The 20,221-nt window shown below is 37.9% G+C and overlaps 1 protein-coding gene across 6 annotated transcripts in view; it reads left to right on the top strand.

Moving 5' to 3' along the window:
- Positions 1-20,221, top strand: part of frmd4bb (FERM domain containing 4Bb) — a 54,504-nt gene that overhangs the window by 26,236 nt on the left and 8,047 nt on the right. For 3 of the 6 annotated variants that reach the window (XM_088081947.1, XM_042492149.2, XM_088081943.1), the window contains exons 1-19: positions 5,873-5,944; positions 8,671-8,736; positions 9,892-9,986; positions 10,104-10,196; positions 10,563-10,647; positions 10,980-11,036; positions 11,133-11,155; positions 12,729-12,812; positions 13,135-13,200; positions 13,521-13,578; positions 13,665-13,751; positions 16,207-16,283; positions 17,017-17,155; positions 17,249-17,390; positions 17,595-17,728; positions 17,885-18,001; positions 18,588-18,816; positions 19,901-19,954; positions 20,073-20,220. In XM_088081947.1, coding sequence (XP_087938073.1) covers positions 5,888-5,944; positions 8,671-8,736; positions 9,892-9,986; positions 10,104-10,196; positions 10,563-10,647; positions 10,980-11,036; positions 11,133-11,155; positions 12,729-12,812; positions 13,135-13,200; positions 13,521-13,578; positions 13,665-13,751; positions 16,207-16,283; positions 17,017-17,155; positions 17,249-17,390; positions 17,595-17,728; positions 17,885-18,001; positions 18,588-18,816; positions 19,901-19,954; positions 20,073-20,220 — 1,811 coding nt within the window. In that variant the 5' untranslated portion in view covers positions 5,873-5,887. Of the gene's footprint in view, positions 1-5,872; positions 5,945-8,670; positions 8,737-9,891; positions 9,987-10,103; positions 10,197-10,562; positions 10,648-10,979; positions 11,037-11,132; positions 11,156-12,728; positions 12,813-13,134; positions 13,201-13,520; positions 13,579-13,664; positions 13,752-16,206; positions 16,284-17,016; positions 17,156-17,248; positions 17,391-17,594; positions 17,729-17,884; positions 18,002-18,587; positions 18,817-19,900; positions 19,955-20,072; position 20,221 lie in introns of those variants that run through there. The other 3 variants (XM_088081945.1, XM_088081944.1, XM_088081946.1) reach the window with 1 other exon arrangement.

Below are 20,221 nucleotides of genomic sequence, written 5' to 3'. Positions count from 1 at the left end.
GGTTCAAATGGACATTTCTAATTTTGCTGCAAAGTACAGGATTTTTGGGATTTATCACACTGCGCAGTGTTTAAGCCATATTTTAACAGCATAAATAAAAATGCAGAAACACCTTTTTCCCTTTATTTGATTAAACACACAGTCACTAATGCTCAAGGTCAATTCTTACGACAGCAGCTGAAACTCTGACTTTAAGCACTGTGCAGCTCTGGAGAAAACACACCCTGATGGAAACGTTAATCTTATATTATGTATATCTATGAAATTAAAATTAACGTTTCCATCAGGGTGTGTTTTCTCTTATATTATGTATATCTATGAAATTAAAATATCACATTAATACTTGTACTTATTTTGCTTTTCTGCTGCTTGTAATACAACAAAGACTGATAGAAGCAGATTTGACCGCCACTGTCAGAGAAGCTGCTAATAAAATATCGTGCTCTCTGTTGCTACTTGCAGTTGCAGGACAGCCATTAGAAAATATATCACAATGTCCGACTGCCTTTCTAGACGTCCTTTTCCGGGGAAGAAAAGGAACTTGGACTGACTGCATGATGACATCATTCACATGAATCACTCTGCTGTGATGCAGCCCGCCCTTGTTGTATCACACAGATTTATTATTATAAAAAACAAAATGTATATTTGTTACAGGTTCTAATTTCTCCATAATATCCTGAGCCTCATTGTGTTCATGAATTTTCCGGATATCACAAACAGCCAGACTGGATCTCTGTGGAAGATGATGCTAGACAGATACCTTTTGACCGCTGACAACATGAGTCATGATGAGCTATCAGATGTGGTTTCAGATAATCCTGCGCTGTATCCTTCAGCCCACAGCTCCTGTAACCAGGGCTGCTTGCTGTGTACTCAGACTGTTCTGAGTAGTTCTGGCCTTTGGTGTTTTATTTATTATTTTTGCACTGCCAGTACGCCTACTTATTAAGGATCCTGTCAGTGGGATTTCTTTTTGGAGAGATTAGACTTTCTTGCCATAACGTAAGACTAAAACCAAAAAGCTGATATCACTTATTTTTGCAATTAAAAAAAAAAAACCTGGAAGACGAGGAAACTCAACTGCCAAAAAAATATTGGCATTGTACATTTCTGCAAACCACAGGTGTGTTAAATTTGTATGTTCCATATGGAAACAGATACGCTGTCATGTAACATTTGCTTACGTTTCAGTCTTTTGTTGTCTCAACTCTGGTCAACATGTGGTCAGACTAAGGAAAACATCATTTTTCGGCTTAGAATACCTGGTTTCGTTGCCACAAACATGGCTGGAAATGTTATGACACCCCATTGAAAATACACCCAGTTTTGTCACCGCAAATATTGCTAGAAATATCCCATTGTCTAGTTAAAATACCCAGTTTTGTCCCCACAGAACATGGCTGGAAGTGTCCCAATGTCTCAATAAATAATATTCACTATTGTTGCTACAAACATGATGGGAAATGTCCCGAACTCTCATAAAAAAAACTCAAAAAACCTAATTTTGTAGCTACAGCCAAGGCTAGAAATGTCCAGATGTAAATACTCAATATCCACTTTTGTTGCTGCAAAACATGGATGGAAATGTCTCGACATCTCGTTAAAACATACCAACTGTTGCTGCTATAAACATGTTGGGAAATGTCCCGAACTCATGTTAAAGAATTTTAAAAATACAATTTTTTGTTGCGACAAACATGGCTGAAATTGTCCCAAACTCTTGTTAAAAGATACCTGCTACAAACAAGGCAAGAAATGCCCCGACCTCTCATAAAATGACAAATAACAACACCATTTTTGTCGGCACAAACACAGGTGCAAATGTCACTGGTTAAACAGTGGCATGCTTTTCGACGGCCTGTTTATCAGCTGTCTCGCCCAGGTGTCATGCCATCCACCATCACCCCTCCCTCTGATGAGTAATTCAGCTCATATACGCGTAATTTGAACTACACATAAGAAATGCCGATATGATATGTAAAAATGTAACTGTGGTTTGCAGAAATGGACAAAGCCAACATTTTATTCTGGCGACTGGACTGTAGTGAAGTCATCATTAATCATGCAGGTCTCTGTTACCAGTCAGGGTCAGAGGTCAGCTACATCAGTGACAGCTATTGTCAGAGCATTATAAAGGAACTGTAAAATCTATGTGTGAAACACTGAACTTAGTGTGTTCCCTTTACCACAAGTGTAGTGGATGGCACAATCACTGTTTGTAGCAGCTCCCAGGTTTTATTCTGATTTCCTTTGGCTACTTGTCTTTGTCTAAATGGGTGAATTCAGTCACTGGATACTTTACTGTGCAGGTTTTCTCAAGAAATCTAAAGTAAAATAGCTCAGAAATGTATAATCTATAATTATTTCTGGCTTTGTGTGATTGCAGTGGGCGTCTTCAAAAGAACATATAAGCATTGAGAGCAGACACTGACTTGCGTGTGTGTGTGATACCGGCCTTCATCAATAATGCATGAAAACGGGAAACTGAGATAAGACAGGCTGCAGTCTGGACATGACATTTAACCAGCATGAAGTATTAAACACTGACTGTCAGTTTACTCAGGAGACAGAAATTCTCCTGTTGGCTGATTGTACAACTTTCAAACTTAATATGGTGTTAATTGTTTATAAAATGAAAATTAGGTGTTACATTTTTTCATGCTTTGTCTGCTCATCGTCAGAGGGGTTCAGATTTCTACATCTTAGGTCATGCTTTATTATAATGAACATGATTATTCTTTGTTTCTTTGTGATGGGGGCCACATCTGTATCGTCTCCAAGTCTCCACTGGGAAATTTCATTGTAGCACACTACATAACAAGCTGTCTATATGCCAACCTCAGGCTGCAAACTACAGCCAAACCCGCACCCTGCAGCGTCTCTGGAGAGACAAACACAAAGACTGACAGATCTTTCATCTCCTCCCGCCGTCTCGTTTTTACATGAGGGCTCGATGCTTGTCTTAACCCCACAGGGTCCGAGGCTGGCCTTTTATTGAGGTTGAATAGGTCGTGTTTGGTTGATGAAGCAGCACTGTCTGCTGCGCTGTGATGGATAGTAAATACATCATGAGATGACAAATGAAGATTTAGATTTTTAGCAGTTGATCAGTAGAGCAACAGAAAGCAACTATTTTGACACTTATGAAGCAAAAGCACCAAATATTTGCTGTTGCAGTAGCTATAGCTAATTTCCCCATTCAGGTCAGCCACAGGGGAGGTAAATTTTTATATAACTCACCTGTTTACATTTTATTTAGGTTCTAAAATAAAATAAAAGTTCTGTATAATGAGGCGTTGCTATGGTCTGTCAGTCTGATCCACCCGCTCGCTCTGCCACAGCTGCAGTCTCTTGTCCAAAAATGGTGTTTTCTGGCCCCAAGAAACCAATATGGCGTTGACCGAACTTGCTGAACTTGAGACTTCGAAATGGGTGACATCACCGTGGCTGCATCCATTTGTATACAGTCTATGATGGTGAGCAACATGGAGAATATTAAATATCACAATATAAATTGCCAAATACCCCAGTATTAGTACTGCAATGATTTTTTATTTTTTTTTATAAAAAGCTCTTGGTTTGGAAAAAAAGATTTTTATTTTATTTTATTTCTTTATTTTATTTTATTTTGTTCAATTGTTGTTGTTGTTGTTATCATTATTAGTATCATTTACCTTTTTATTATTGAAGGTTTGACTCATGTCCTATAACAGTTTGTATTTAAGTTCAGAAAATTTCATCACTTTGCTGTAATCCAGCTTTTAAAACAAGCGAAAGAGAACATTTATGGTATTACAGTATCCAAAAACCAAAACGATATATGTTCTTATACCACGATATCGATATAATATCTTTGAATTGCCCTAGTTTCAGCCCAGGTTGCTCATGTGCATTGGCGATTATTGTGTATCCACCAGTTTGAAATCACAGCCTGTGTGGGTGACTTTTTCGTGTTGTGACAGAGAAACTGCTGGTTCAGTCGGGTTTGCTGGGCTGCTCTGTCAGATATAAATAGCCGTTCTTGTGGTGATTATAGCTCTCAGATAGATGATTAATAGTGTAGATTCCTAAAAATTGCGGCTCCTCCTCCCACTAACTTCATCTATATTGCATAAGTCATCCCAGCTGAATTTGACTCAGCTGAACTAATAACTGCTTATGAAAATCCCTCTGTGGCGCATGCTTGTTTAAGAAGCCATCTTCACCATATGAACTTTTTCTCCACACAGAAAAATAATCATCTCTGCTCCATCTAGTGGCCAGAGCTTTTACTGTGCTGTACATACCAGCTGGAGTCATGTCACGCTTATTACAGAGACACATTGTGTGACCTCACCATGACGCAGTCATAACTAAATCAAGCTCAAATCAATGTAATAATACTCCCGGTGATTATCAGTAACGGCTCCACTCCAAATTAATTGAATGTATTGAATGTGCACTTTTAATTTAGATCATTAAAGAGAATTTATGATTGTGTTGGAAAAAAAGACACATTATTCAGAGGCTGTAATTGACAAAGTGCTCGTTAGAAACATTACAGTTGGCGTAATTTAAAGAAGTGACCCATCCCGTTCAGGAAGCAGGGCAATTTGTTTAATCATTCATTAGTGCAATGTGAGAAATGAACAAATAAGGGGCAGAATGTGACTAAAGTAAGGCTTCTTTAGTTGTTTCAATCACCTAAGAGCCTTAATTAACAAATCAAGCAGTTAAGAAATACAGAAATAGGAAGCAAGGGACACCTGATATCCAGATTCAAACCCATTCAGACACAGAACAAGTGAAATAAGAAACTAAAATATATCAGCAGACAGTATGGACATGACAAAAGAGATTTTTTATGTGACACTTATCAATAGTCGGTGTATTACACAGCGGACGTCAGTCGACACGACCTATGTTTGGAGAAGTAGGCTGAAAACACAGAAGCTAAGCAATGTAATGCTGCATGGGGTCAACAATAAAACATATCTAACCACCTAAATAAGTTCCAAAATTATTCATAATGTAACAGAATTATTAAAATTTTAAGCACATTTTCCAAGTAATTTCTTTTTTTTGTTTGTTTGTTTTATCACTTTCCTTTTTTATTATTATTTTTTTTAAACTAATTTTCAGGTATTTGTCCTGTGCTTTTTACTAATTTCTTGCAAACTTTGAGGTCATTTCTTCTTTTGTTTCTTCATGTTTTTTAAAGACATCAAGCCGTTGCTCATGTTTCAAAGGGTTAAATGCCAAAGTTGCAAGAAAACACAAATAAATAACTGTTTAAGGCAGCGGTAGATCAGAAGCTCCTTTGTTCAGCAATATTAAATCACTGTTTTTCTCAATGGAGTTTGGCTTTGAAGAGAACAATATAACACCTTCATTTTCCCATTGGAAATCACTGTCTAACAAGGTAAAGCAATAAAAATACTCTCACCATAGTATACACTTAACTTATATTGATTGTTTTAGGTAAGATTTTTTAGGTGGCTACAATATTGCTGAGCTTCCATGTCCTGATTGTTTCTCCAGACTAGGGGCATGTCGACTGACATGCTGTTTGTAACATACTGTTTATGGAAAACCATCCCTTACAACCCCACTTCAACAAAACTTAAATATCACTTTAACCACTTCATAGCGACCATTTGTTTCCTGTCTGACCCGACTGCTCACTTTAAGAAGCTGTAAACCCTAAAGTGTGGTCAGGAGCCTGACCCAGCCTGCCCTCATTCAGTCAGTGGTCGATTTCTGGCCACACTGTATAAGCCGCCCCTAAGGCCTGGCGACTCGGTCAATAACCTCAATGGAACAAGTTGCTGGTTAATCTGCTGCTGCTCAGCCACAGCTAACAATTTTCATGGTCTGGATCCAAAGAAGAGACTCTTATTAAAGGATGAAGTCTAGTCAGGGATGCATCCACACCTGCACTCTCCCCGGAGAGGTTTACCAGGTACAGCAGCTGTTTGCTTCACTCACAGTGTTAGAAGTTGGGATCAGCCTCATTCTGTCACATGAGGAGGATGTTGGATCTATCGGCAGTGTGTCTTTTTCTTTCTGTTTGTGAGCAGGTTTTGTTGGTTAACCTCAATCTGTCATTGTTACTAACTATTTGATTTATCGAGCACACGGTGCTTTCAGTGTTTCTTAGAGGGTCGAGCTGATTCTGCGAAGAGAAGTGTTTAAAGGGCATTGTGGTCAAAGTGATCTTGCACAAGGAAAACATGATTTCTTATCTTGTGGAGAACTGGGATTAATGGATGCAGAGTTTATTCAGAATCTGATATGTGCTTGTGGTTTACTGCAGCTGCCTGCTGGTTGGATCCTGGTGCATGAATGTTTTATTAAACAGGGTGAAAAGTTTGCAGTTATGAAGATATAAGCAAGGGTGGAAGTGTTCAGATCTTTTACTTCAATAAAAGTAGCAGTACAACTGTGTAAAATATTCAATTATAAGTAAAAGCCATGTTTTCAAGAGTAAAAGTACCCAAGAATAAGAAAATGCACTTAAAGTATCAAAAGTAAATGTTTTCATTATGTAGAAAATAGCCCCCTTTTACCGTTTTATTATGAAATAATTATGTAATTTAATGACTAAAATGGTTGTAATTATGTCTGAAAAGCAATTTAATGCTGTAGTAGGTGGAGGTAAACAAATATTAATCACTATATTCTTAGGTCATTCAATCTTTAGAAATGCATTGTGTTCTCTATACTGATCATATGTTTTGTATGTAAAATTTATCCTGCAACTGTAAAATAATTGTAGTAAAAGGAGTAAAAACTACAACATTTCCCTCTGAAATGTAGTGGAATAGAAGTACAAAGTAGTAGTAGAAGTACAGTGCTTAAATAAATGTACTTAGTTAATTGATCCACTGAATATTTCTTTACTCAGATGCTGCAGGCTGGGAGACTGAGGGAGTAAAAGTTAAACGTTAAAGGTTCTAAATGGAACTTCAAATCCTTCCTTTGGTTGCTATGGCAACAAATCCTTGAGACAATCGCTCTATTGTTATTAATGAAGGTTTTTTTTCTGTACACCACCAAGGCCTTTGCTCAGTTTGGTTACTGACCGTCACTCTATTGAAGCCACTATGATTGGATATTTGATCAAAGATTTTTTTTTTTCCATTTCATAGCATGAAGAATATGTTCGACCTGTAATGAAATATATTTTGCAAGTTCAGGCACAATCTTTTTTACCCATTACAGCCAGATATCAGCTTGTTGCGGGATGGAGAGAAAGTAATATGGCAGGGGTCTTCGTTTTTTTCAGCCTATGGGCCCCATTAGTCAAAAGAGATGATGACAGCAAACTTTCTTTTGTCATTCTTTTGATTGTGTGTGTCCTTTTGTATCATTCTGTGTGCCCTCTCTAAATGCAGGGAATTTATGTCAATGCAGTGCAGGTGGAGCTCTCTATGAGTTATTTTTTCCTCGGCAGCAGATTGTGACTCCTGGGGTGGATAATTGATCTGTCGATGCGTTCAGAGCTGATCAGATTGTTGGATGGGAGAAGCAGCTGTTGCAAATGAATGCAAACCTGTAGACCTAGCATAATAAACACACGTTTCGTTTTCACTGTGCCTGACGTTCTGCTGCTCCATCTGTGTGTGTGAGTATGCGCTGCACTCCGATAGTTTAGTGCAATAAATAATTGAACAATATGTATTTCAACAGCGCTCCTATTGAACAGTCCAGCTCCAAAAATAGAAAATGTATCTGTGGTGGCAGATTTTTTAATTGTGGCAAGCCGCCACAAATAAATACATGTGTGGGAGACACTGAAAAATCATGTTTAATTCATATATATTTTGAAAATGTCATTTAAAATTCTCTCTCCTTATTTTTGAGTGCTGAGTTGGCTATGTTATGCTTGACAGAAAAGGTTTTGAAACTAAAATGTTCTAAATAAAGCTTAAAAACTCACCAACTTTTGATTTTGACTCCCTCAGATTCTTAAATTATTAACTCTTAGTAGTGTCACTTAAAGGAAGTATTTTGGTGCAGATATACATTGTTGTGATTAGTGGAGCAAGAAATGTATGTACACACATAAATCATGCTATTTTAACTAAAACCCTTCTTTTTTAACATTTGATTAACATCGTCTTCATTTCATTTAGCATGAAGACTGAAGCATTTATGTGCCTAAAAAGAAACAAACAGAAAAATCCAAGATTATGCAATGTTTTAGTAATATGTCACATAAATGTGTAAAAAGCTCAGGACAGACTTGCAAAAATGACTAGTTAAATAGAAAACAGATAAAAATACAAAACATCCAATTGTATTCTTTAATTTCATTTCAATTCATGCTAATAAGTACAGGTGAATAGTGTCTTCAGCCGTTGAGATTAATAGTAACAGTTTTATGCTGCCTTGTTGTTCTTTTTAAATGTTGCTGACCCAAGCTAGCAGTTTTAATAGAATAACTCAGGTCTGTTTACTGCATAATACCAGATTTGACACAACTTCCTCCATTTAGCAATTTGGAGATATTTTAGTGTTACAAGACCTGTCATGTCATATGACATAAGGCTTATGTGTACTGTTTGTCCGTAGTTGTAAACACATCCCCCTTACATAAGACCTGATGTCATTGTGCCTTGTGATGATGAATGGTTTGCAATCTGTATCACAAGCTTTGAACTTCCTCTTTTCTCTTCCCTGCAGATGACTGAGGGCAGACTGTGCCAAGTGCAGCTGCTGGATGACAGGAAGCTAGAGCTGCTGGTTCAGGTACGAACACTCCCGACGGCTATAATCGATGTTTTTATAATGACAATGGATTAATTGGCGTGCAGATGATTAATGTAAATTGGGTTGCTGGTGATAATGAACACATAAAGAATAATCGCCTGACTCTGCAGTTCTGCTCAGCTTGAATAAATGTCTTTAATTTCATTGTGAGTTTTTTATGGTTGCGACTGGGCCATTTTGGTTCACTGTCATTACCCTCATAGCATAATTTTTGTCACTTTCACCATAAAAAGCTCCAACAACAACCTACACTACCTGACAAACAAACAAAAAACACATTGCAGGTGAAGACAGAAAACAAATAGGGTAAAACTTTTAACTTAGATATCACCATGAAACTTTAGCATTTGATTATATTTAGACAGTTATTTGTTGTAGCACAGATTTTCTGAACTTTTATGTTTAAATATGCAAATGAAACATTATGTGATTCCCTATGTGCTAAGTTGCAAACATTTCCAGAACAGAAATCCAAAAATGGGACACAACCAGGTTCAAAATTAATTTTATTGATACACTATTTAAAGATTTTAACAGTTGGGATTCTGAACATTTTTGAACATCTTTGTATTATTCCATAAATCAGACATTACTGCCAACAGCAATTTTAAGAAATCACTATGTTTTTAACAAAGTTATTGATAAAACGATATATAAATATAGTAGAGATATCGCTGTAGTTTAATGATATATTGGAAATATATATTGCAAGTTTTCCCGTTGTGGGACTAATAGGATTATGTTATCTCATTATTTCATCTTATATACTTTATTAGGCATGTTTTCAGTGGGAATATAATATAAATGGGGTTGGCAGGGAGGTATGTTCCCTCCAACACATTTTCCAGAATATAAATTTACAGAATATATGATTGGGCAGCACATTAGATTAGTGAGTAGAAAGACTGTCCTCTAGCAGTATGACCTGGATTAATTCTTGAGTGTGTGCGATGCTGAAGCATCCCTGAGTACAGCTCGCTTGTTCCTCTTTAGTCTTGCCTGTCTTTTGAGGAAAGCAAGCAACAGAAAAAATAATTTCCTCATTTTCTTTGTGGCACATTTACAAATTATTTTCTGAGGGATTTTTTTTTTAATATAGTAGGTTTGCAACTAAATCTAAATCTGCTTCCTCAGCCCAAGCTGCTGTCGTACGAACTCCTCGACTTGGTTTCCTCCCATTTCAACCTCAAAGAGAAGGAGTTCTTTGGACTCGCATTTTTTGATGACAAGTATGTAAACTGTTAAATTAATTTTATGTTAATGTCTCTGAATATGTACAGATGTCCACATGTGTATGTTGTGTGTGTGCAAAGTGCAGCTTTCTGATGATTCAGTGTGTGTTGCAGTGGTCAGTGTAAGTGGTTGCAGATGGACCGCAGAGTTCTTGAACATGACTTTTTGAAGAAACCTGGCTCCATTGTCCTCAACTTCCTGGTCAGGTAATAATTCAGTTTTCTCATGCAAATCACAACATCTCCAGCAGGGAGCACTACTTTGTTGACCTAGTAGAGCTGTTAGCGGTCAACAAAACGTTCAGAATAGTTTCAATCCTGATTGTCTTGAATATATTAAAGTGTTTCCAACTGTTGGCTGAAAAGCTTTAACAGTGAAGTGTCTTTCTGGTGGTTTTCAGGCTTTTGCAAATCACCATAAGCCGTCACTCTCAGGCACACCTCACACTGCTAACAAGTATATTCACCAGGGAGAGAAAAGTGCAAATTTTATAAGCTGCAATAACACGGTGACAAATAATCTCAGTTTAACCTTTAAATTGTTGTGTGTGCATCTGCTTTTACCCTTCACAGGTTTTATGTAGAAAACATAACACAGCTTAAGGACATCATTACGGTGGAGTTGTTCTTCCTGAATGCAAAATCTGCTGTGTACAACGTAAGTGTTTTCTGCTTGTTTTTGAGAAATTATGTGGCTGGTTGTTTTTGTTCTCAGCAGCTTGCGGATGATTCACTGTCTCTGGACCCTTGCAGCGCCGCAGACAATGACTGCGGGGCACAGTTTTCTCACTCTGCTGGCTGGAATGTAAAGTAGACAATCTAAGAAAATAGAAAAAAAAACATAAGAGTTTACTGTGAGAACAAGCAGAGGTTATTGGAGGGCAGCACAGAAAGAGATTCTATGTTTGGATCTAGAAAGCTTTTCCCACAAGGACCACACATTCTGCATCCTGCTCATTTTTTCCCATATTGATCTATTTTGTCTCCCAGGGGTTTATAGAAGTGGAAAGTGAGAATGTCTTCAAATTAGCTGCAAACGCTTTGCAGGTTGGTGCCTTTAATAGCCTCATTTACATACATTAATTGCTTCTGAAATCCATTTAAAGTATGTAATCTGATAAGATGTTTTTTTTCTATCACCAGGAGGCAAAGGGAGACTACACAAGGTAAGTGCATATCAGCATCATCAGCGTAAGAGGTATTTAACAGCAGCAGGACAAGTTAATAGAGAGCTTTTAGTGGACGCATTCATAGGTCACAACAAAAATCAATGTCAGTGTTATGTGAGGTTTACCACAGACTGCAGAGAAGCTTGCACCAGGAAACTAATTAGTTTCGCAGTGCTGACAGAAGCCAGAGCAGAGACACCTTTACATTACAGAGAGCAGCTAATGTCTGCATTTAACACAGCGTGAAATGTTCAGAGGGGATACTGCAGGTCTTTGTGCAGGTCGCCACCTGGCTTTGACCAGCTCATGAAATAAGGACTACAGACATCTTTGTTCATATGAGTAAATTCTCTATTATGGTAGCTGTGACTACCATTTAGGACATGCTAAGGTCATGTCTTCTGTATTTTTATGGTATGTTTGGGGGAATTTAAGCAACAAGTTTACAATGTTTAATCTGAAACCTATATATTTATAGGCTGACTTAAAGTATTTGAGTCTTGAGATGAAAAAGATCCCATAGACTTGCTCAGCATCACAGTTTTACTGGTTATACTAATGTGTTGGCCCCTCTTGACCTTCATCAAAGGTATTTCACAACATTGATGTTAAATAGATAGTGCTTGGCCTGTTTTTTAGTGCACAGGTGTAGGACAAATAATCACCTGTCAGTGCGTCTCTCGGTAGTTAACAGCAACATGTGTACCATCTGTTGCATATAAAGAAGAAAAAAAGGAAATCCTACATAATTAAGTCTATTTGCAAGATGATTTACAGAAAATGCTGATCTGATGAATTAATACATTGGCCTTGCAGCTTTCATGCATCATTGAAAAGTGTATACTTGTATCTTACATGTAACATAAATATACATTTATAAGATCCTTTTCTTATAGGAATCAGTCAAGTGATACTTTCCAATGCACCTGCATCTGCAAGATTTGAATTGTAAATTTTTCCTGTTAAAAATAGACTCAGTATATTCAATTCTGACTTGTTAAAGAAATTGCTTCTAAAATGTAGCAGAATAAAAGTACAAAGTTGTAGAATATTAAAATATTCAAAGTGCAAGTACCTCAAAACTCTACTTGAGTTATTGTACTGGGTTTATATTCCAGCATAAAAGGTCACTGGCAAAAATCTCACAAATCCAAGAAGTGCAGTTAAGGGTACAACGTGTAGGATTTAGGGGGATAAAATGGAAAAAATGGAATATAATATTCACAACTATTTTCCATTAGTATATAATCGCCTGAGAATTAGAATCATTGTGCTTTTGTTACCTTAAAATGAGTAGTTAATGTCTGCATTGGAGTGGGTCCTTATTTTAAGTTATTGTTCTACAGTAGCCCAAAATAGACAAAAACAGACACTGGCTCGAGAAATCATGTTTTCTCATCAATTACCATATTCTCCTACGCAATGACACACGGGAGAAGTTTCAGTAGGTCACAGTCTATAGCCTCACAGCTAGGAACCCCTACATCCTGCACACAATGCCTTTAAGTAATGTAAAATACTAATTGCATATAATGTCTCCTGATTGCACTATTTGTCTCCTCTGTTTCAGTGATGAAAACACGAGGGCTGAGTTAAAGAAACTACCAACGCTTCCCACCAAAGTACTCAAGGAACACCCATCACTTGCATACTGGTACGCTCACAGGAAAGACTTACTGAAATTTTGCCTACAGTTACATTTTTAAAAACATTGACTGAGTTTAGTTAATTTTTTACATGCAGTTAAAACAGTTTGTTTGAAGTCAACAGATTGGCAGTGATGGACAAAACCGTAAAATAAAAAGTGTTTAATTTTTTGTAACAAATTGATTGGAGGTTAATGTTTTAGTTATTGTTATTTCAGTTATATTTCTGAGTTACAGGGCTAAATACACATATAGTGCACAGAAAAGCTTTATCTAATAATGTCCATCTGTTAAAGCGTAAAAATGTGTCTTCTTTCTGTGACCTTTCAGTGAAGATCGAGTTATTGAACATTATAAGCAGCTGAAAGGAGTCTCCAGAGGACAGGCCATCGTGCAGTGAGTACTGAAGAAAAATGTGCATTTGCTGAAAAAGGTTCAACTCTAGTAATTAAACGATGAATGCCATTAAGCTTTGAGTTCATTAATCTTCCTCTCACCTCTATTAGCCCCTCCCTTCTCTCTCCGTCTCTCTCCGGCACTCCTTTTCTCATCATTTGATAGAAATCAATAGCTCCTCCTCAGTTGCAGTCCAGTGAATCGCACTGATTCACTGGACACAGATCAAATTCCCCGTTCAGTCTTTTCAAATCTCCAAGGTAAACCATATGCAGATGTTAAGAAAGCAGCTGCTGGTTTTAATACATTTTTTGTTCTAGGTATTTGACGTTAGTGGAGTCCTTGCCCACGTATGGCGTGCATTATTACGAAGTAAAGGTAGGTCCTCTGCTGTGATTAATGGGAAGTGACAGCTGTTGTGATTGAAACTGAGTCAGCCTTCAAGCTGTGCTCTTGCCTCACAGGATAAACAGGGGATCCCGTGGTGGCTTGGAATCAGCTATAAGGGCATCGGCCAGTATGACCTGCAGGACAAATTAAAACCCAGAAAGGTAAACCTTCCTGCTGCTCTGCCTCTATAACGACTGCTCCCATTTCTTCACTAATCCGACTGTGGACATGATAGCACAGGGGTTTGCTGCTGTTGCACATATCGTGGTGATTCACCAGCTCAAATTCATGCATCATCTGTTTCACACTAACAAAGGCTGTGCTTCAGCTGCTGCAGCAGACGAGGCCAGACTTGAAGAATGGGAGCGAAATCTCAGACTAGAGAGCTCTGGCACTTAAAGGGATAGTTTGGATTTTTTTACATACTGCCGGGGATGGGAGTTGTTTAAAAACATATTTAAACTTTGAGACCTTGATAGACATCACTTTTCTTGTACTGCATTCAGACAATTTCCACAAGCTATTTGACCATTTGAATCCTGAGCAGATGGGTTTGATTTCTTTCAAAAACATGCGTAAAAAAGACAATTGCCAATTTGACAAGAAGTGTCCCACAAACTGCAAGAAATTACTAAAAGGAGACAAGGAAGTTACCTAAAAATATTATTATTATTATTATTATTTTAAGACAGCATTTTGTGAGGTTATTTTCTTGCTTGTTTTGTTGTTTTGCTGGTTTCAATGTCAAAGCCACCAGACTCACTTGACAAAAACATTTTATCATTTTAGTTTGCTTAATATGGGAGCTGCTGGTCTACTGCTGCCTCGATCACTTCATTAGATTGTGTTATTGAGTGACCTTGGTGAATCCGAAATGACCCTTTGAAACGCCAAAGTTACACAATAACATAAACTAACTGATTGAGTCAGCGGTCGACCAGCAGCTCCTGCGTTCAGCAGTATTAAATCACTGTTTTGGCTTTGGAGAGAGTCATGTAATATGGCTTCATTTTTCTGTTGGACACCACTCTCTGACATTGAGGTAAAGCATTAAAAAATACTCTAAATATACAGTACTGTCATACAGACATTGTTTTTTTTTAGGTGGGACTTTTTTTGGAGGCTAAAGTATGTTTTTTGCTCACCTCGCCATCCACAGCAGCAGATTGGTTAGCTTCTATGTCGGTCTTCTGCCTGGTTCTCCAAACTGGGAGCATGCTGGCTGACATCTACAAAATGTGATATACTGTGTATCGACACATAGTCCATACAATCCCACTTCACAAAATCTAAACTATCCCTTTAATACGACTGGTGAGTTTTGTATCAACTCTATGAGAACAGCACACACACAATATGAACCTGCTTTTCTTGTTTCATTGCAGTTGTTTTAGCATTTAGGTTGATAGGAGAAACACCCATGTGAGTGATCTGTCAGCTATGTCGTCCAGCCTGGTGCCTCCAGTATCTGCAGGCGTGCACACATGCAATGCTGTTACATAAAGAAAAGGAAAGTTCAAAGCAATGCACATTAAATAACTGGCACTGTCTTCCTGTATCACAGGATATGGTGCAATCTGTCTTTGACTGCTGCGTTCCAAAAATTGTGCAAGCAGCAGACGGCTGTGTGCAGGCAGCAGCAGTGCGTTGTTGGAGAAGGAGAAGAGGGAGTGAGCTGGTGATGTCAAAGGGAAAAGGGGCGGGATTTGGGGCGTTGTAGTGCATGTTCTCAGAATACCTGAGGAGACAAGTCAGGAGCTGACAGGAGAAGGAGCAAAGTATATGTTTGTGTTGACAGCGGAGGATTTAATAAGTTAAGAACAGGACTTGTGAACATCCATTGTACTGGTAAGCCTGGAAACTAAACAACTTTGTCTGACTGTCAGAAATACTGCAAGTAGACTGATCTTCTATTTAAAGTTACTAAGTAAATTTACAACAACTAATTAGTTTATGTATCTTTTAAAAAATATATATTTAAATAGTAAAACTTGATGTTAGCCCCTATACTTGTCACTGAGTGTTAACCACGCAGTGGCATTGTTCTGCAAATTACAACCACATGTATCGTTTTCTGTGTGCTGTCTGCTCAACATCGTGTCTCATTCGGATTTTGTCCAGACACACAGTGACTCACCATCCCAAAAAGGTTGTTCATATCATTCTGCTGTCAGTGAGCACCTGGGTGATAGAGGGATGGACGTGATGAGCCATGGAAAGTGTTGTATACTGCGATGAGTCTTTGAGTAATGTCCCCTTGTGGCACTCTTAGCTTTCTAACACCTGCATTATTGCAGACTTGGCATGCCAGACTGTAATGACGGTTCATGTTACAGTCTGGCTTTCTTTAATGACTGTGGCTGAAACAGGCGAGCCAAAACACCTGCACTACTAATCTTTTTTTTCTAATAGTTTATTTGATGTCAATCATCATGCTCATGGCTTCAATACTGTATATGATTTTAAAATAAAACATAATTATTCACCAGGATTGAAGGCACCAGCGGTCATGTTTTAAAGTCATTTTCCTGTGACAACATTTCTGTTCATCTCATTACATTTCATGTTGTAAACTACAGAGTGCAATTATTAATTATTTCTTTTTTTCATCCCCAGCTTTATCAGTGGAAGCAGCTGGAAAACTTGTATTTTCGGGAGAAGAAGTTTGCCGTAGAAGTTAACGACCCACACAGGTGAGCAGCAGGAGAGATTCGCCTCTGTCAACTGGCTTTTTTTTACAAATTGATGTTTTGTTTTGTTTTTTTTTAATTTTTCTCGTTTTTTGAGTCAATCAAACTTGAATGTATGTATGGAATTTTTTTAAATGTTTTTTTTCCCATAGTTTTAGCCAGAAATTACACTTACACACACCTGATTCTCCCACTCCTATCTATATTATAAAGGTTTTTTATTGAGGGATTTGTTCATATATCATTTATAGCCTGATTTATGTAGCATTTTATACCTAAAACACTGCAAAATTTGATTTTTTTATGAATGTTGACAGTATTATCTGATTTTTTGAGTGATTAAAAAGGGATGAGATGATCAAATTTGCTCCATAAAAACACAACTAAATAAAACAAGAATTCTAAAACTGGCTTTATCCAGTGTTCAGATATCTGTTTTAGATATGCATGTAAAGTAGCACATATTTAATTATATAATTCCTCATTTGCATATTTAAACATACAATTTCAGAAAACTTGTAATACAGAAAATCATAATAATCTTTATGTAAGTAATCAGCCAGGAAAGATAAATGGGGATATGTTATAGGAATATTACAATTTGTTTCCCTATCCACCTGTAGTATCTTCAGCATTTATCCAAAGAGATTGTTCATGACTGTGTTGTTTAATCTGAATTGTGTTTAAAAACTCCATCTTAGCCTCTGATTTATTTTTGCTGTGTTTCTTGCAACAGGAGAGCAGTAACCAAGCGCACATTTGGACAGACGGGTCTACTCATCCACACCTGGTATGCCAGCCATTCTCTGATCAAAACCATTTGGGTCATGGCTATAAGCCAGCACCAGTTCTACCTGGACAGAAAGCAAAGCAAAGTAAGTTTCTATTATTAGTAACTGTAACATTACTTTCAACACTGTTAATACCATCCACTGATCTTTGTTGTATTTTCTTCTCAATTCTTTCAGTCTAAATTAGGAGCAGCGAGAAGTGTGGAGGAAATTGCCATGGACCTCACAGAGCACGGAGGAGCAAAAATAAACAGACTGGGAGACGCAGGCCTGAAAAATAACTTAATAACAGCCAGTAATGGCAGCCTGGTGTCTACAGGTTGGTTATAATTACTCAAGTTCATGAAGCAACTGTCTGTTAAGTTCATGTTTTCATAACAAAAAGCTTCCAAGTGTCTTCGACTAAGCTGCGAAGGATAAACACTGAGCTGTGAATTAAAAAGTAAAGAGGACATGATGAATCAGCTGGTTGGATGTAATTTTTAGATATATTGGCACGACAACTGAGACGCTGTTTTCACAGGTTCTGCAGACTCTGAAATGAGTGAAGAACAGAAGAAAGAGAAACTGTCTGAACTGAGAAGAAAAGAACAAGAGATTCAAGATATTTTGGCCAAGAAGACAAAAGAGCTAAAGAAGATTTGCCTGAGAGAGGCGGTGAGAGATCGTTTTATTTTACACTTCTTCTGCACTGGTTCTACATTTTGCAAGGCACATCGAGTCAGCTGAAACGTCATTATTAAGATTAATGGTTTCTGCTGTTACATTCAGTTCATGTAAGTGCTTAGGGGTCTTTCTGTTATGTGTTTCCAGGAGCTTACTGGCAAGCTGCCAAAAGAGTATCCCCTCTCCTCAGGTGAAAGACCGCCACACGTCAGACGGCGGGTTGGCACTGCTTTCAAGTTAGATGACCTTTTTCCCTACAATGAGGTCTGTGTTGAACTGTTTTTCTATATAATGTATGCAAAAGTTCACATATTTCACTTTTTAAGTGAGGTTAAGGCTAAAGTTTAAAGCATTTGGTGAGATTTTATTTTCATTTTGTTGTCAACAGATTCCACAGAAAGCTCACAACCAACAATGAATTCATCAAAAAATATTATTTCTCTGCATCACAGAGCTCCAGTGTCATCCAAAAACTATTAAAACTGTGTCAATGAGCCACACAGTTGCACTTCGTGACATGGTTTTCATTACGACAAATGTGCACTGTAGTTTATTTTTTAGTTTATCAGCCATACTGTTTTCTATTGGAGTAGCAATTGCAAATAGTGCAGATCCTTGCAATTACAGGAAATTATCTCAGCTTTTAAAATTTCAACTATATATTCTTGACCCATTTTAAAGATTTACAACTCCACATAGAGTGCCACAGGGTAAAAAAGTCAAAAAACATTGAAATAGAAACTTGTTGAAATGGGTGGCAGTTGTAGTTATTATCTCAATAAACTACGTGTAGTGTGTGTGAATTCTTGTTATTACTCATTGTTATCTCTGGGGGTCTGTTGTGTTTCAGGATCCCATCCTGAGGAACCTGGAGAGCAGATTCGCCTTGCAGCAAAAGATTGTGGAGGCGGCTAAGAAGCTCGCCAATGAGCCAGAACTGTGCAAAACAGTGAAGAAGAAGAGGAGGAGAAACTGTTTGGATGCCATGCACAAACTGCAGCAGATAGAGGACGAGATGAACCAGTACAGAATCAAGAAAGGAAAAAAGCCCACGCAGCGGGCCTCAGTGATCATTGCAGGTATGATGCAAGTTAAAGTAAAACATTTTTTCATTTTGGCATTTTGGCCTTCACCATCTTGGAGTTTTGGAGCCAGAAGTGACCATATTTGGAAGAGAGAGTGGAGCTAACCCTAATGTAATGCTAGCTGCCAGCTTGGTTAACATGGTGCATTTAAAGCTATAGTTAACTGTTAAAGTACTATTGCTAATGCAAATTTGTGCTTGCAAAAACAGGTATAAAATCATAAAAAGCAAATGTACTTATCAGAAAAATTGACTGACTCTTTAGGGAGTCTTTTGCCACAATCAAATGCTGAACAGGACTGAAAGATACAATTAACTTTCACGAATTGAAAACACACCTTATTAGCTACAACTACAGCTATACTCTTTGAATATGGGGTTAAACCATTGCCATGTTGTCTAACCAGTGTTGTCACAGTAGTAGTGACTTGTCAACACATGGCGCCCACCTGTCACTCACTTAATCATGTGTAACTTTAAGCCTTAATAACATTTACATGGGTGAGTTGAATAAAAATTCACCCATGTACTATTGACATAAACAGGGGAATTAGCTATAGAGAATAAACCCATTTTTGTACAAGGTTGTAAACATGTTTATTTTGGCTGTAAAATTTTAACATGGGGGTTTATGGGGGATTGACCTGGTTTGGGAGGCATCCTCAAGTAGCCTTTCAAGAAACTGCAGCTTTTGGCACCTTCATATTGGCTTCATTTCTCAGTTCCGGACGTTGCTGCTTGCAGCTGCAGGGGAAAACAAAAATCCTCTCTCTGTTTTGGTTGCATAATGGTTGATGCACTTCATTTGTGCCATAAATCAAGCCTTCATGCACTTCATAGAAATTACCAGGTGGCAGACAGATTTGCATAGTAAAATTCAAGGGGACCGTTCGTAACGCTGGTGGTGTCATTATGCTATAGCCAATACAATGTGCAATCAGCATTTGCTTCAGAATGATAAATTAAAGCAAAAAAAGTGTCCGTTTCTACTTTAATCTTTTATTGGATTATCACTGGATTATGTGCACAAAGAATTTATATATTCACAGTAAACATGAAGTTGTTTTCTCTTCCCTCAGATGAACTCGTTCGTTCAGACTGCAGCTCTTTGTCTAGCCTCCCGCTGGATGATGGTGAGTCACACGAACACATTCTGGTGCATTAAATTCAACAGACCTGTTATTATGAATACTTTTGAAAGGGCGAGTGTAAAGGGCGAGTATTGCTACTGTGAAATTCTTTTGTATTCAGATGACTCAGACGGCGTCAGTCAGAGGCCACGGTCACGGTCGGTCCAAGGCTCCCCTCAGCTCAGCCCGATGCGATCGCTGGGAGCAGAATTTGATGCGGAGAGGCAGGGATCTCCGAGGGAAAACCACCATAACAAGAACCACAGCAGG

The sequence above is a fragment of the Plectropomus leopardus genome, chromosome 9 (assembly GCF_026936395.1).
Source record: "Plectropomus leopardus strain MGB_pleo_1.0 chromosome 9, ASM2693639v1, whole genome shotgun sequence".
Lineage (NCBI taxonomy): Eukaryota > Metazoa > Chordata > Actinopteri > Perciformes > Serranidae > Plectropomus > Plectropomus leopardus.
This window is presented reverse-complemented; position numbering and strand designations above follow the sequence as displayed.